Below are 13,266 nucleotides of genomic sequence, written 5' to 3' on the forward strand. Positions count from 1 at the left end.
AAGATCAAGCACAATGACAGAGTATTAAAGGCAGCCAGAGAGAGAAAAAAGGTCACCTACAAAGGAAAACCCATCAGGCTATCATCAGACTTCTCAACAGAAACCTTACAGGCCAGAAGAGAATGGCATGATATATTTAATGCAATGAAACAGAAGGCCTAGAACCAAGGATACTGTATCCAGCACGATTATCATTTAAATATGAAGGAGGGATTAAACAATTCCCAGACAAGCAAAAGTTGAGGGAATTTGCCTTCCACAAACCACCTCTACAGGGTATTTTAGAGGGACTGCTATTGACGGGAGCACTTCTAAAAAGAGCACAGAACAAAACACCCAACATATGAAGAATGGAGGAGGAATAAGAAGGGAGAGAAATAATCATCAGACAGTGTTTATAACAGCTCAATAAGCAAGTTAAGTTAGACAGTAAGGTAGTAAAGAAGCTAACCTTGAACTGTTGGTAACCACGAATCTAAAGCCTGCAATGGCAATAAGTACATATCTTTCAGTAATCACCCTAAATGTAAATGGACTGAATGCACCAATCAAAAGACACAGAATAATAGAATGGATAAAAAAGCAAGACCCATCTATATGCTGCTTACAAGAGACTCACCTCAAACCCAAACACATGCACAGACTAAAAGTCAAGGGATGGAAAAAGATATTTCATGCAAACAACATGGAGAAAAAAACAGGTGTTGCAGTACTAGTATCATACAAAATTAGACTTCAAAACAAGGAAAGTAACAAGAGATAAAGAAGGACCTTACATGATAAAGGGCTCAGTCCAACAAGAGGATATAACCATTATAAACATATAAGCACCCCATACAGGTGCATCAATATATGTGAAACAAATACTAACAGAATTAAAGGAGGAAAATAGAATGCAATGCATTCATTTTGGGAGACTTTAATAACACACCACTCACTCCAAAGGACAGATCCCCCAGAAAGAAAGTAAGGACACGGAGGCACTGAACAACAAACGAGAACAGATGGACCTAATAGACATCTATGGAACTCTACAACCAAAAGCAACAGGATACACATTCTTCTCAAGTGCACATGGAACATTCTCCAGAATAGACCACATACTAGGCCACAAAAAGAGCCTCAGTAAATTCAAAGATTGAAATCCTACCAGCCAACTTTTCAGATCACAAAGGTATAAAACTAGAAATAAATTGTACAGAGGAAGCAAAAAGGCTCACAAACACATGGAGGCTTAATGACATGCTCCTAAATAATCAGTGGATCAATGACCAAATTAAAATGGAGATCCAGCAATATATGGAAACAAATGACAGCAACAACACAAAGCTCCAACTTCTGTGGGACACAATGAAAGCAGTCTTAAGATGACAGTATACAGCAATACAGGCATATTTAAAGAAGAACAATCCCGAATGAATAGTCTAACGTCACAATTATCGAAACTGGAAAAAGAAGAACAAATGAGGCCTAAAATCAGCAGAAGGAGGAACATAATAAAGATCAGAGAAGAAATAAATAAAATTGAGAAGAATAAAACAATAGCAAAAATCAGTGAAACCAAGGGCTGGTTCTTCGAGAAAATAAAATAGATAAGCCTCTAGCCAGACTTATTAAGAGAAAAAGAGAATCAACTCACATCAACAGAATCAGAAACGAGAAAGGAAAAATCATGACGGACCCCACAGAAATACAAAGAATTATTAGAGAATACTATGAAAACCTATATGCTAACAAACTGGGAAACCTAGAATGTGGGAGTCCAGCTCCAGCCTAGGGGTGGGATGCCCGAAGGTGCAGGACGGAGTTGGCGTATGGAGAGACAGGACACGGAGTCAGTTGTAGGAGGTCTCTCGACAAAGTGCCGATGGCAACTTTATTTATACCATTTTGCACAAGGATATGATTATTTTCTATTATTCTGATGATTAACTAGTATAGGCAATTGATTAATAGGTATAGGCAAGCTTTTTCCTTTCTTTTTCTTTCTAATCTATTCATGGTTGGTCAAGTGTTAGACAGGTGATTGTTTTTCTGTTCCTTGACCGAAACTTCTCCTATCAACATGGACTCTATTGTGTTTTACGTTTCTATGCAACACAGTTTCTAAGTAGTGCATGTGACCGTAGGAGGGTGCAGTATGTAGCAGCGACTATGGAGTCTATCAGCTCAGGCTGAAATACAGGTCACCTACTGCCACAGTTAGCTAGGATTCTTTCCCACAAAAATATTCTTAGCAGCTTTAATCAATTTATAATCAATCTAAAATCATAAACTCATATCTTCACTTCATACCCCTTTATAGGGCACAGTAGGCAGCAAACTAAATTTCCCCTTCTTATCTACATTTCTCTTTCTTCTGTGTGGATACCAAAATCTCCCTGACATATGCTACACAGGTCTCCATGACTCCACTACTGCAGGGACTAAACAATGCAAGGGCATACATAACATAGAAACTGTTTCTGTTTTAACTACAAACCTTAAACTATAAACAATCACGTCAAATACAATGTATGAATATTCATTTGATTTTTGGACTTATATGTGATTCTAATAAAATGTTGATGTAGTAGGTATATGCAAGATATAGATAGAAAGCATGATTTAGTGCTGTAAGAAGGCAAGTGTAGATGATCAGGTTTGTGCCTACAGACCAGGTATTAATCCAAGCTGAAGAAGGGCAACAAAACATCCACAAGTGTAGACAATTTCTCTCAAAACTGGGGGGATGAGGTTCTAAGCCTCACCTCTGTTGGCCCCCATTTTCTCACCTGATGGCCCCCCTTGCAACTGTGCCTGTCTTAGGTTGTTCCTCCCGTGAGGGATCTTACCTGTCTCTGGCTAACCAGCCATCTTCCGGGGCCATACAGGGAGATGTAAAGCTGGTAAGTGAGAGAGAAGTAATGTTCTTTGAAAACGTTAACTTTTTACTTCTTTGCAGATTTATGCTCTGTGGCTTCCAGGCCCAGTACTTGTCTTGAGGTATTTTTACTTCCTAGAAAATTATGGTATTTGGTAATTTCACATATAAGGCACAAATTCTAGTAAATGGCTGTAATTAGGGAAGAAGAAAAACTATAGAAATAGCAGAGGGAAGAAAACATGAGAAGATTGATTAAGTGTCAGACAGGGTTATTCTACTCAACATTCTCTCATAACTCTATTTCTATAAAACTTTCCATCACTAGTTTCACTAGCATTGTAAACAAGGGGGGCATTCTCAGAGGAAATGGGGTGGTCAATGTTTGACTAACAGGGGGTTTCGGTACTTTATGCCAAGATCGCCATTTGGCCCCTGCGTGCTCCATTCTTCAGGAGCACTGTCCTGAAAAGCTCCTGGGAAACTTATGTTCTCATCCTTTCCACACTGCTCAGCAAAGGATAGTTAATCCTTGGCAACAATGCAAGCAAATAACAAAACCAACAGTATAATGGAGAAAAACAAAATCAAGGTGGGTAATAGGGAGAGTCAGCTGCGAAGGCACCTGCTTTGTGGGGGGTCTTCCTCCAGCCTGAGCTTTGCTACACAGCTTGAGTAGCATGGCTGCTGGCACTAGAAGAAATGGACAACTTCCTAGAAAAATACAACCTTCCAAGTCTGACCAAGGAAGAAATACAAAATCTAAACAAACCAATTACCAGCAAAGAAATTGAAGCGGTAATCAAAAACTACCCAGGAACAAAACCCCCGGGCCAGATGGATTTACCTTGCAATTTTATCAGACATATAGAGAAGACAAAATATCCATTCTCCTTAAAGTTTTCCAGAAAATAGAAGAGGAGGGAATACTCCCAAACTCATTCTATGAGGCTAACATTACCCTAATACCAAAACCAGGGAAAGACCCCACCAAAAAAGAAAATTACAGACCAATAACCCTGGTGAATGTAGATGCAAAAATACTCAACAAAATATTAGAAAACCGAATTGAAAAATACATCAAAAAGGTCATAACACCATGACCAAATGGGATTCATTCCAGGGATGCAAGGATGGTACAACATTCGAAAATCCATCAACATCATCCACCACAACAACAAAAAGAAAGAGAAAAACCACATGATCATCTCCATAGATGCTGAAAAAGCATTCAACAAAATTCAACACCCATTCATGATAAAAACTCTCAGCAAAATGGGTATAGAGGGCAAGTACCTCAACATAATAAAGGCCATATATGACAAACCCACAGCCAACATTATACTAAACAGTGAGAAGATGAAAGCTTTTCCTTTAAGATCTCCGGAAACAAGGAAAAGATGCCCACTCTCCCCACTTCTATTCAACATAGTATGGGAGGTGCTAGCCACAGCAATCAGAAAACACAAAGAAATAAAAAGCATCCAGATTGGCAAGGAAGAAGTTAAACTGGCACTATTTTCAGATGACATGATACTGTACATAAAAAAACCCTAAAGAATCCACTGCAAAACTACTAGATATAGAGGATCACGGGAAGACGGCGGTGTGAGTAGTTCAGTGGAAATCTCCTCCCCAGAACATATATATTAATGAAAATTCAATAAATACAACTATTCCTAAAAGAGACACCAGTGGATGCAATACAACAGCCAGGATACATCTACATCTGAGAGAACTCAACATCACACGAAGGGGGTAAGATACAAGCCAAGGCCAGGAGGGACCCGAATGCTCCCCCACCCGAGAACCCAGCGGGAAGAAAGGACACTTGGGTTGCTTCCATATCTTGGCTATTGTAGGTAGTGCTGTCATAAATATAGGGGTGCATATATCTTTTTGAATCTGTGACCTTGTTTTCTTTGGATAATACCATACTCTTTTGATTACTGTAGCTTTATAGGAAGTATTGAAGTCAGATAATGTCAGTCCTCTGATTTTGTTCTCCTCCAAAGTATTGTGTTGGCTGTTTTGGATCATTTACCTCTCCACTTTAGAATACTTTGTTGATATCCACAAAGTAAATTGCTAGGATTTTGATTGGGATTGCATTGACTCTTTAGGTCAAGTTGAGGAGAACTGACATCTGGACAGTATGTGGCCTTCCTATTCATGAACATGGAATCTCCATTTATTTCATTCTTTGATTTGTTTTATCAGAGATTTATGGTTTTCCTCAAATAGATGTTGTACATATTTTGTTATATTTATATATATATCTAAATAGTTCAGTTTTTGCAGGTGCTAAGTCAATGGTATTATATTTTAAATTTCAAATTCCACTTGTTTATTATTGGTTTATAGGAAAATTATTGCCTTTTATATATTAACTTTGTATCCTACAACCTTGTTATAATTGCTTATTCCAGGGGGGTTTTCATTGATTCTTTGAATTTTTTAGTGAGACTGCTGGGGGGTTGAGTTTATTTTCCTCAGTTCTTGTCCCTGCTGCAACAAAGAATTGAAGGGCAGAGACATAGTAGTGTAGCAGAATGTAAGTTTTACTTGAATACACTCCAAAGGAGTGGACTAGAGTCAACATAGATATAGGCAGGTTTACTTGAGTAAAGCAGAGAGGAAGAAAAATAGAGGGAGGAAAGGGAAGCTCATTGAACTGCTGCTCAGCATAGGGCAAATCCCTTGCCAGCAACTAAAACCAGTGTCATCTGCTGTCCAGTGTGCACCTGAAGGTGCAACGGCATGGGAACTAACCCCCTACTACTCCAGTATTTGGGGGAGCTGCAGAAAACTGGATGAGGTAAGATTATATTCTGAAAACTTCCCAAAGGCAAAGAAAAGAGATGTTCAGGTAGGCTTCTAAGGAGCATGATCGTTCAGCTGCAGTTCTGTTCTGGTCACCCAGGTGATGGGAACTTGCAAGCCTAAATCAGAGCTCTGAGCAGCCCCTCCCTAACTGAAGTAGGACCGAGAGAGTGACATACTTGAGGAAAGGGAGAGTGTGGGCAACCTCAGAAAGAGGAGGCATGCTTAAGGGTTTGGGGTCTGGGGTTTTATAGGGCTTTTTTTTGTAAGGGTCAGCATAAGGCATGATGTATGAAGGTGATTCATAATTCCTTTGAAGTTTTGTCTGTCCACATAGGTTTATTTACACTTCCAAAGTCTGTCTCCTGCCCTGGTTACTTGATTAGGGCCTGGAGAAAGAAGGAAAAAAAGCATATATAGGTTAAGTTGAAGAATAAGCTGTGCCTTTTAGCAGGCTAAAGTAAATTTTACAATGGCATGACCTAATTGACGCAATGAAGACATGTGGTGTGCTGTGCTCAGATACTTTTCTTTATCTGGGGAACACCCAGACATTCTAAGTTACTCCTGGCCTTTGGAACTTCAGCTAATTAACTCATTAAATCTGAGTTATTTCTGGCTCTCTAGTTTTATGTGGTTAATTCTTTGAATCCCTTTTAGCGGGCTTTACTGGCTATTCTCCCTCCACACGCCCATATCTATTTTTCTGCCAAACAAGACTGATGTCATCTGCAAACAAAGACAGTTTTATTTCTTCTGTTCCAATCAATTGCTTTTTATTGCCTTTTTTTTTAAAATTAGTGAGTTCTTACAGTATGATGTTGAAAAGGGGTGGTGAGTGGACATCCTTGTCTTCTGATCTTTTCAGGAAAGCTAGTTTCTCACCATTAAGTACGTTAGCTGCAGGCTTTTTGTAAATGTTCATCAAGTGTAAGATGTTCCATGTATTCTTAGGGTTTTTTTTTTATCCTGAGTGTTGAATTTTGTCAAATGATTTTTCTGCATCTATTGATATGATTATGTGATTTTTTATGCTTTTGGTCTACTGATGAGTTACATTATTCTTGAGTATTGAGCCAGCTTTGCACACTTGGAATAAATCCAACTTGGTTGTGGTACATAATCCTTTTTATACATTGTTGGATTTGATTTGCTAATATTTTGTTGAGGATTTTTTCATCTGTATGTTGTGAGAAATGTTGGTATCTAATTTTCCTTTCTTGTGATGTCTGTTTGATTTTGGTTGTTATGTAATGCTGGGTTGTAGAATGACTTAGGAAGTGTTCCCTTTTACTTTTATTTTGTAAGAAATTGTTGTACCTACCCATTGTTTCATTGTTCCTGCCCATTGGTTTTTGGCTGTTCTGGGTTCCTTCCCATTTCATATGAACTTTAGGATCACCCTATTAAATTCTACAAGGAAACTATTTGCAATTCTATTAGAGACTGTGTTGAAATTGTAGATCAGTTTGGGGAGTATTCCTATCTTAACAATGATGTTCAGACTCACGAACATGGGATGCTTTCCCATTTATTGCAGATATAGTTAGTTTCTTTCCAAGGCTGTTTTGTAGTTTTCAGAGTACAGGTTTTGTAATTTTTTGCTAAATTTATTTGTTTTTCTTTTGATTCTATTCTAAACGGTGTTTTCTTAACTTGATTGTTGATTGTTCACTGCAAATTTATAGAAATATAATGGATTTTCCATATTGCTCTTACATTCTGCAATCTTCCCGAGCTCTTTATATTAGTTTTGGTAGATTTTTTTTATTGGATTTCATTGTATTTTCTGTATACAAGATCATGTCTCTTGTGAATATAGTTTTACTTGTCAATTTCTAATCTGGATGTTTTTTATTTCTTTTTCTTGCCTAATTACCCTGCCTAGTATCTCTACTATGCAGATGTCTTCCTGAGTTCTTTATTCTGTTTCATCATTTATTGGTTTATTTTTGCCCTAATACTACATTGTGTTAATGCTGTACTTTATAGTAAATCTTGGTATCTGATAGTATGAGCAGTCTAAATTTATCCCTACAAGGTGTCTGATCTGAATTTCTGTTGCATTTTATTTTATTTTATTTTATTTTTATTTATTTTTGTTTTTTTTAAATAATTATTTTTTATTGAAGGGTAGTTAACGCACAGTATTACATTACATTAGTTTCAAGTGTACAACACAGTGATAAAACATTTATATACATAATTCTAGGTTCCAGCTATCACCCTACCAAGCTGTTACAATATCTTGACTATATTCCTTACGCTATACATTACATCCCGGTTACTTATTTATTTTACCATTGGAAGTCTGTCCTTTTTTTTTTTTGTGAGGGCATCTCTCATATTTCGTGATCAAATGGTTGTTAATGACAATAAAATTCTATATAGGGGAGTCAATGCTCAATGTACAATCATTAATCCAGCCCGAGCCTAATTTTCGTCAGTCTCCAATCTTCTGAGGCATAACAAACAAGTTCTTACTTGTAGAAAAAATTCTTACATAATGAATACGTTACATAGTGAACAGTACAAGGGCAGTCATCACAGAAACTTTTGGTTTTGCTCATGCATTATGAACTATAAACAGTCAGTTCAAATATGAATACTCATTTGGTTTTTATACTTGATTTATATGTGGATACCACATTTCTCTCTTTATTATTATTATTTTTAATAAAACGCTGAAGTGGTAGGTAGATAAAGGTATAGGTAGAAAACATAGTTTAGTGTTGTAAGAGAGCAAATGTAGATGATCAGGTGTGTGCCTGTAGACTATGTGTTAATCCAAGCTAGACAAGGGCAATAAAACACTCACGGATGCAGAAGATTTCTCTCAGAACAGGGGGGGTGAGGTTCTAAGCCTCACCTCTGTTGATCCCCAATTTCTCACCTGATGGCCCCCCTGCGACTGTGCCTGTCTTAGGTTGTTCCTCCCTTGAGGAATCTTACCCGTCTCTGGCTAACCAGTCATCTTCCGGGGCCATACAGGGAAATGTGAAGTTGGTAAGTGAGAGGGAAGCCTTATTGTTTGAAAAGGTTAGCTTTTTACTTCTTTGCATATTTATGCCCTGTGGCTTCTATGCCCAGCATTTGTCTTGAGGTATCTTTACCACTTGGAAGAATTATGATACTCGGTAAATTTGATATGAGGCACGAATTCTATTTAAGGGTTGTAATTAGGAAGGAAGAAGAAAAGCTATAGAAGTAGCAGGCGGAAGAAAACATGGGAAGATTGATTATTTCTTTGACATATCTTCTTGTAGAGTACTTCAGCATGTATAGGTTTTAAGCTACTACTTAAATTGCGTGCACACATTAACATAATAGGAGTATAGTTACATAACCAAAGCATATCTGTAATTACCAGCCATCTCCAGTGAAACCAAGAAAACCAGTTAGGCACCTTAGGCATTCGTGAAAACTTATCTATGATATGGTGGATATTGTCCAACTGAACTTGAACAGTCTGAGAGAAATCAGACAAATTAAAACAACCCATTCCTGGGGCATGTTCACATCCTTTATGTTCTTTTAACAGTAAATAGTCTGTAGTTGTAAGATTTTGGAGCGCTACAATTTGCACTTCTCCTAATTCTTGGTTGACTTCCAACAGTATAGATCCAGTCAAATTTGTTGTTTTACTGTATGCACAGGCCAGCTTAGATATCTCCTTCCTCATTCCCATGGCAAGTCCAGGAACTGGTGGGATGAGTGCATCTACAGCTGTAGCAGTGCGTGGATCTTTGTTGGGGTTTTTTGATGATCATCTTCTGGCATGAGTCTTCCAGAGAGTGCTGATGTTGGAAGTTCTCTTTCATATCGTATTCTGTTGCATTTTAGAGTAAACTTGTCAATGGAACGGTTCTAATACAATTTTGGTTGGAATTGACTCTGTGGGTCAGTTGGGGGGATTGATATTTTTTAATTTGGGGGTACTCCAATCCAGGAATGTGGTATTATATCCTTTCATTTATATAGGATTTCCTTCAGACAATGTTATGGTCTTACCCATCTTTCATTATTTATTCCTATGTATTAGATTTTTGGTGCCCCTGTAGATTATAGCATTTAAAGTTTTATGTTTTCTATTTCATATTCAATTGAACTCGGTAATGGAAGTCATGGCAGAGAGACAGATAACTCTTCTAATGTTAAAGTAATTGGACAGGTTTGCTGTTGTTTAATTATGCAGCATTTAATTATGAGAGCTGATCAATATTCATTAGGCAATAACACATGTTCATACTACTCCAAATAGCCTTTTAAGAGATGGTTCTATTAATAGTTAAGAGGATTTACAGACTTAAACTGCACTTCTAGCAAAGATACACAAAATACTGAGCAGGAAAATTGTCAGTCTTTGGGGAAATAAAGTTACCTAATGGTAGGAATTCATGCTTAGAAATTCAGATGTAAACCCGCACATATATGGTCAATTAATATACGATAAAGGCCCATGCATATACAATAGAGAAATGACAGCCTCTTCAACAGCTGGTGTTGGCAAAACTGGACAGCTACATGTAAAAGAATGAAACTGGATTGCTGTCTAACTCCATTCACAAAAGTAAACTCAAAATGGATCAAAGACCTGAATGTAAGTCATGAAATCATAGAACTCTTAGAAGAAAACATTGGCAAAACTCGCTTGAATATAAACATGAGCAACTTCTTCATGAACATATCTGCTCGGGCAAGGGAAACAAAAGCAAAAATGAACAAATGAGACTACATCAAACTAAAAAGCTTCTGTACAGCAAAGGACACCATCAGTAGAACAAAAAGGCATCCTGCAGTGTGGGAGAATATATTCACAAATGACATAACTGATAAGGGGTTAACATTCAAAATATATAAAGAACTCACATGCCTCAACAACCAAAAAGCAAATAACCCAATTAAAAAATGGGCAGAGGATCTGAACAGACACTTCCCCAAAGAAGAAATTCAGATTGCCAACAGGCACATGAAAAGATCTCCACATCGCTAACCATCAGGGAAATACAAATTAAAACCACAATGAGATATCACCTCACACCAGTTAGGATGCCCAACATCTGAAAGACAAGCAACAACAAATGCTGGCAAGGATGAGGAGAAAGTGGAACTCTCCTACACTGCTGGTGGGAATGTAAATTAGTTCAACCATTGTGGAAAGCAATATGGAGGTACAAGGACCAAATGATTTCCCTCATTTGTGGAGTATAACAACAAAGCAAAAACTGAAGGAACGAAAGAGCTGCAGACTCCCAGAACCCAAGAATGGACTAGTGGTTACCAAAGGGAAAGGGGTTGGGTAGGGTGGGTGGGAAGGGAGGGAGAAGGGGAATAAGGGGTATTGTGATTAGCACACATAATATGGGGGGGGCACGGGGAAGGCAGTACAGCACAGAGAAGACAAATAGTGATTCTACAGCATCTTACAACGCTGATGCATACTGACTGTAATGTGGTATGTGGTGGGGACTTGATAATAGGGGGAGTCTAGTAACCATAATGTTGCTTGCTCATGTCATTGTACATTAATGATACCAAAATATAAATAAATAAAATTGAAATTAGATTAAGATATCTAAAAACCAAAATTGAAATATTTAAACTTATCTGAAAATTTTAAGTTAGGGTACTTTTAAAGAGAAAATAGAGATCTTGGAATATTCTTAGAATACAGCAATAAACATAAGAAACTGACCTAATTAACACGTTTATCTTCCATTCAAGTTTAATTTTAAGTATGGATGGGGAGAGGGAGGGGAGAGGGAATTAAGTGGTTACAAGCGTCTGTTACTAATAATTCCAGCACACATGTGATTGGTACTGCAGAACAGACGATGAAGCTTTTCCCAGGCCGCCATACTCTTAAGGTCTTCTACTAACAGCTCTAGTTCCTAACTCACACTCAGCCGGGACCCGCGCACACGCGCGCACGGACGAAATGCAGCCCGCAGCCCGCCGCCACCCGCCACGCGCCCGCAGCCCCGGCCGGCCCAAGCCGCGGGGCCGAGCGACGGCGATCACGACGGCCGGGGCGCGGCGCGCGGCAGGCACTTTGCAGGGTCTGCGCCAGGCACAAGTTACTTCCCGGCTCCCGGGGGCCTCCGCGCTGAGGGAGGCTAACACGGACGGGAATGAGGAGACGAGGAGGCGCCGAGGGGCAAGAGAGTGGGGAAACGCGCGGAGAGAAGCAACAGCTGCTCCACCCAGAGCAGAAAACTGGCCGGCCGCGTCCCGGCCGCCCGTCCAGCGCCGGGGATGCGGCGGCGGCGAACCGTCCCGGCGGGCGGCAGCGGCGGCAGAAGCGGCCAGCGGGAGAGAAATCGGTAAGAGACTTACCGGTGTCGGGGCGAGCGGAGGGGCCGCGGCGCGGGCCGGGTAGCTGCGGCGGCGGAAGCGGGCAGAGAGCGCTACGACCCACTTGGCCGTCCCGGCTCCGGCCGCATCGCCCCCATTACCCCCGCGGCGCCCCCGCTGCCCGGCTCCCCCGGACTCCGCAGCTACCCGGTCCCGCCCGCTACTCACTGTTACTGCGCCGCGGGCTCGCCTGAGGTCTGCACTCACACCTGGGGCCATCCGTCTCCTCCTCCAGCGGCCGCCGGAATGTTCGAGCCACATCCTCCGCTTCTCTCCGCACCGCCCCCTGGCTTACGACACTCATAGCTTTACGGCACCACGTTCCTTACACCCAGGGCCACTCGCTTTACGACAGGAACCTTGTTGCTAGGGAGAGGGTGGTTTGAACAATCAACTGAGGAAGGGTGGATGGGGAGGGTGGGAGAAGGGAATTAAAGGGCACTACGATTAACACAACATAATGTAAGGCGGTCACGGGGAGACTATAGCACAGAGAAGACAAGTAGTGACAGGATAGCATCTCACTACTCTGATGGACAGTGACTGTAATGGGGTGTGTGCAGGGAGGGGGGGACTTGACACAGTGAATGTAGTAATCGCAATGTTGCCCATGTGAATCTTTCATAACATTGTATTAATAACAAAATTTTTTAATTACTGAGAAAAATTAAAGAAGACTTGAATAAATGAGGAGAGGTGGCATGTTCACGGATTCAAAGATTCAGCTGGATGACAGTTCTCCCTAGATTGGCTGTAGATTCAAATAATCCCCATCATAAGACTATAGGCTTTTTGTTTTATTATTCAGGTATCACTGATATACACTCTTATGAAGATTTCACATGAAAAATGTGGTTTCAACATTCACCCATATTATCAAGTCCCCCCCTCACATACCCCATTGTAGTCACTTTCTATCAGTGTAGTAAGAAGCCACAGAGTCACTACTTAAGTAGTCTTCTCTGTACTTCACTGTCTTCCCCATGATTCCCCCCACACCATGTGTACTAATCATAATACCCCTCAGTCCCCTTCTCCCTCCCCCAAGTTGTACTGGACCTCTGCTCCTTTCCATAGTTGTGACCAGAATCCTATAGACTGGCATGTCTTTTCAAGCCGCTGCCAAAGACCCCATCCATAACCATCTTTGGTTACATGAACATCTGGTTTACAGGGCTTTGGTGAGTCCATTACCTTCAAGGCCTGTACGACCTTGACTTCCTACT

The 13,266-nt window shown here is 40.2% G+C and overlaps 2 protein-coding genes across 2 annotated transcripts in view; one reads left to right on the plus strand and one right to left on the minus strand.

Annotated features, from left to right (window-relative positions):
- The window catches only part of LOC118929216 (ankyrin repeat domain-containing protein 62-like), a 79,140-nt gene extending 66,828 nt beyond the window's left edge, over nt 1-12,312 (minus strand). Inside the window, exon 1 of the mRNA XM_057498085.1 lies at nt 12,023-12,312. Coding sequence (XP_057354068.1) covers nt 12,023-12,301 — 279 coding nt within the window. The 5' untranslated portion in view covers nt 12,302-12,312. The remainder of the gene's footprint in view (nt 1-12,022) is intronic.
- LOC118910076 (V-type proton ATPase subunit H-like) overlaps nt 9,053-13,266 on the plus strand; it is a 119,644-nt gene continuing 115,430 nt past the window's right edge. The window contains exon 1 of the mRNA XM_057498089.1: nt 9,053-12,009. Coding sequence (XP_057354072.1) covers nt 11,942-12,009 — 68 coding nt within the window. The 5' untranslated portion in view covers nt 9,053-11,941. The remainder of the gene's footprint in view (nt 12,010-13,266) is intronic.

This window comes from Manis pentadactyla, chromosome 3 (genome assembly GCF_030020395.1).
Source record: "Manis pentadactyla isolate mManPen7 chromosome 3, mManPen7.hap1, whole genome shotgun sequence".
Taxonomy (NCBI): domain Eukaryota; kingdom Metazoa; phylum Chordata; class Mammalia; order Pholidota; family Manidae; genus Manis; species Manis pentadactyla.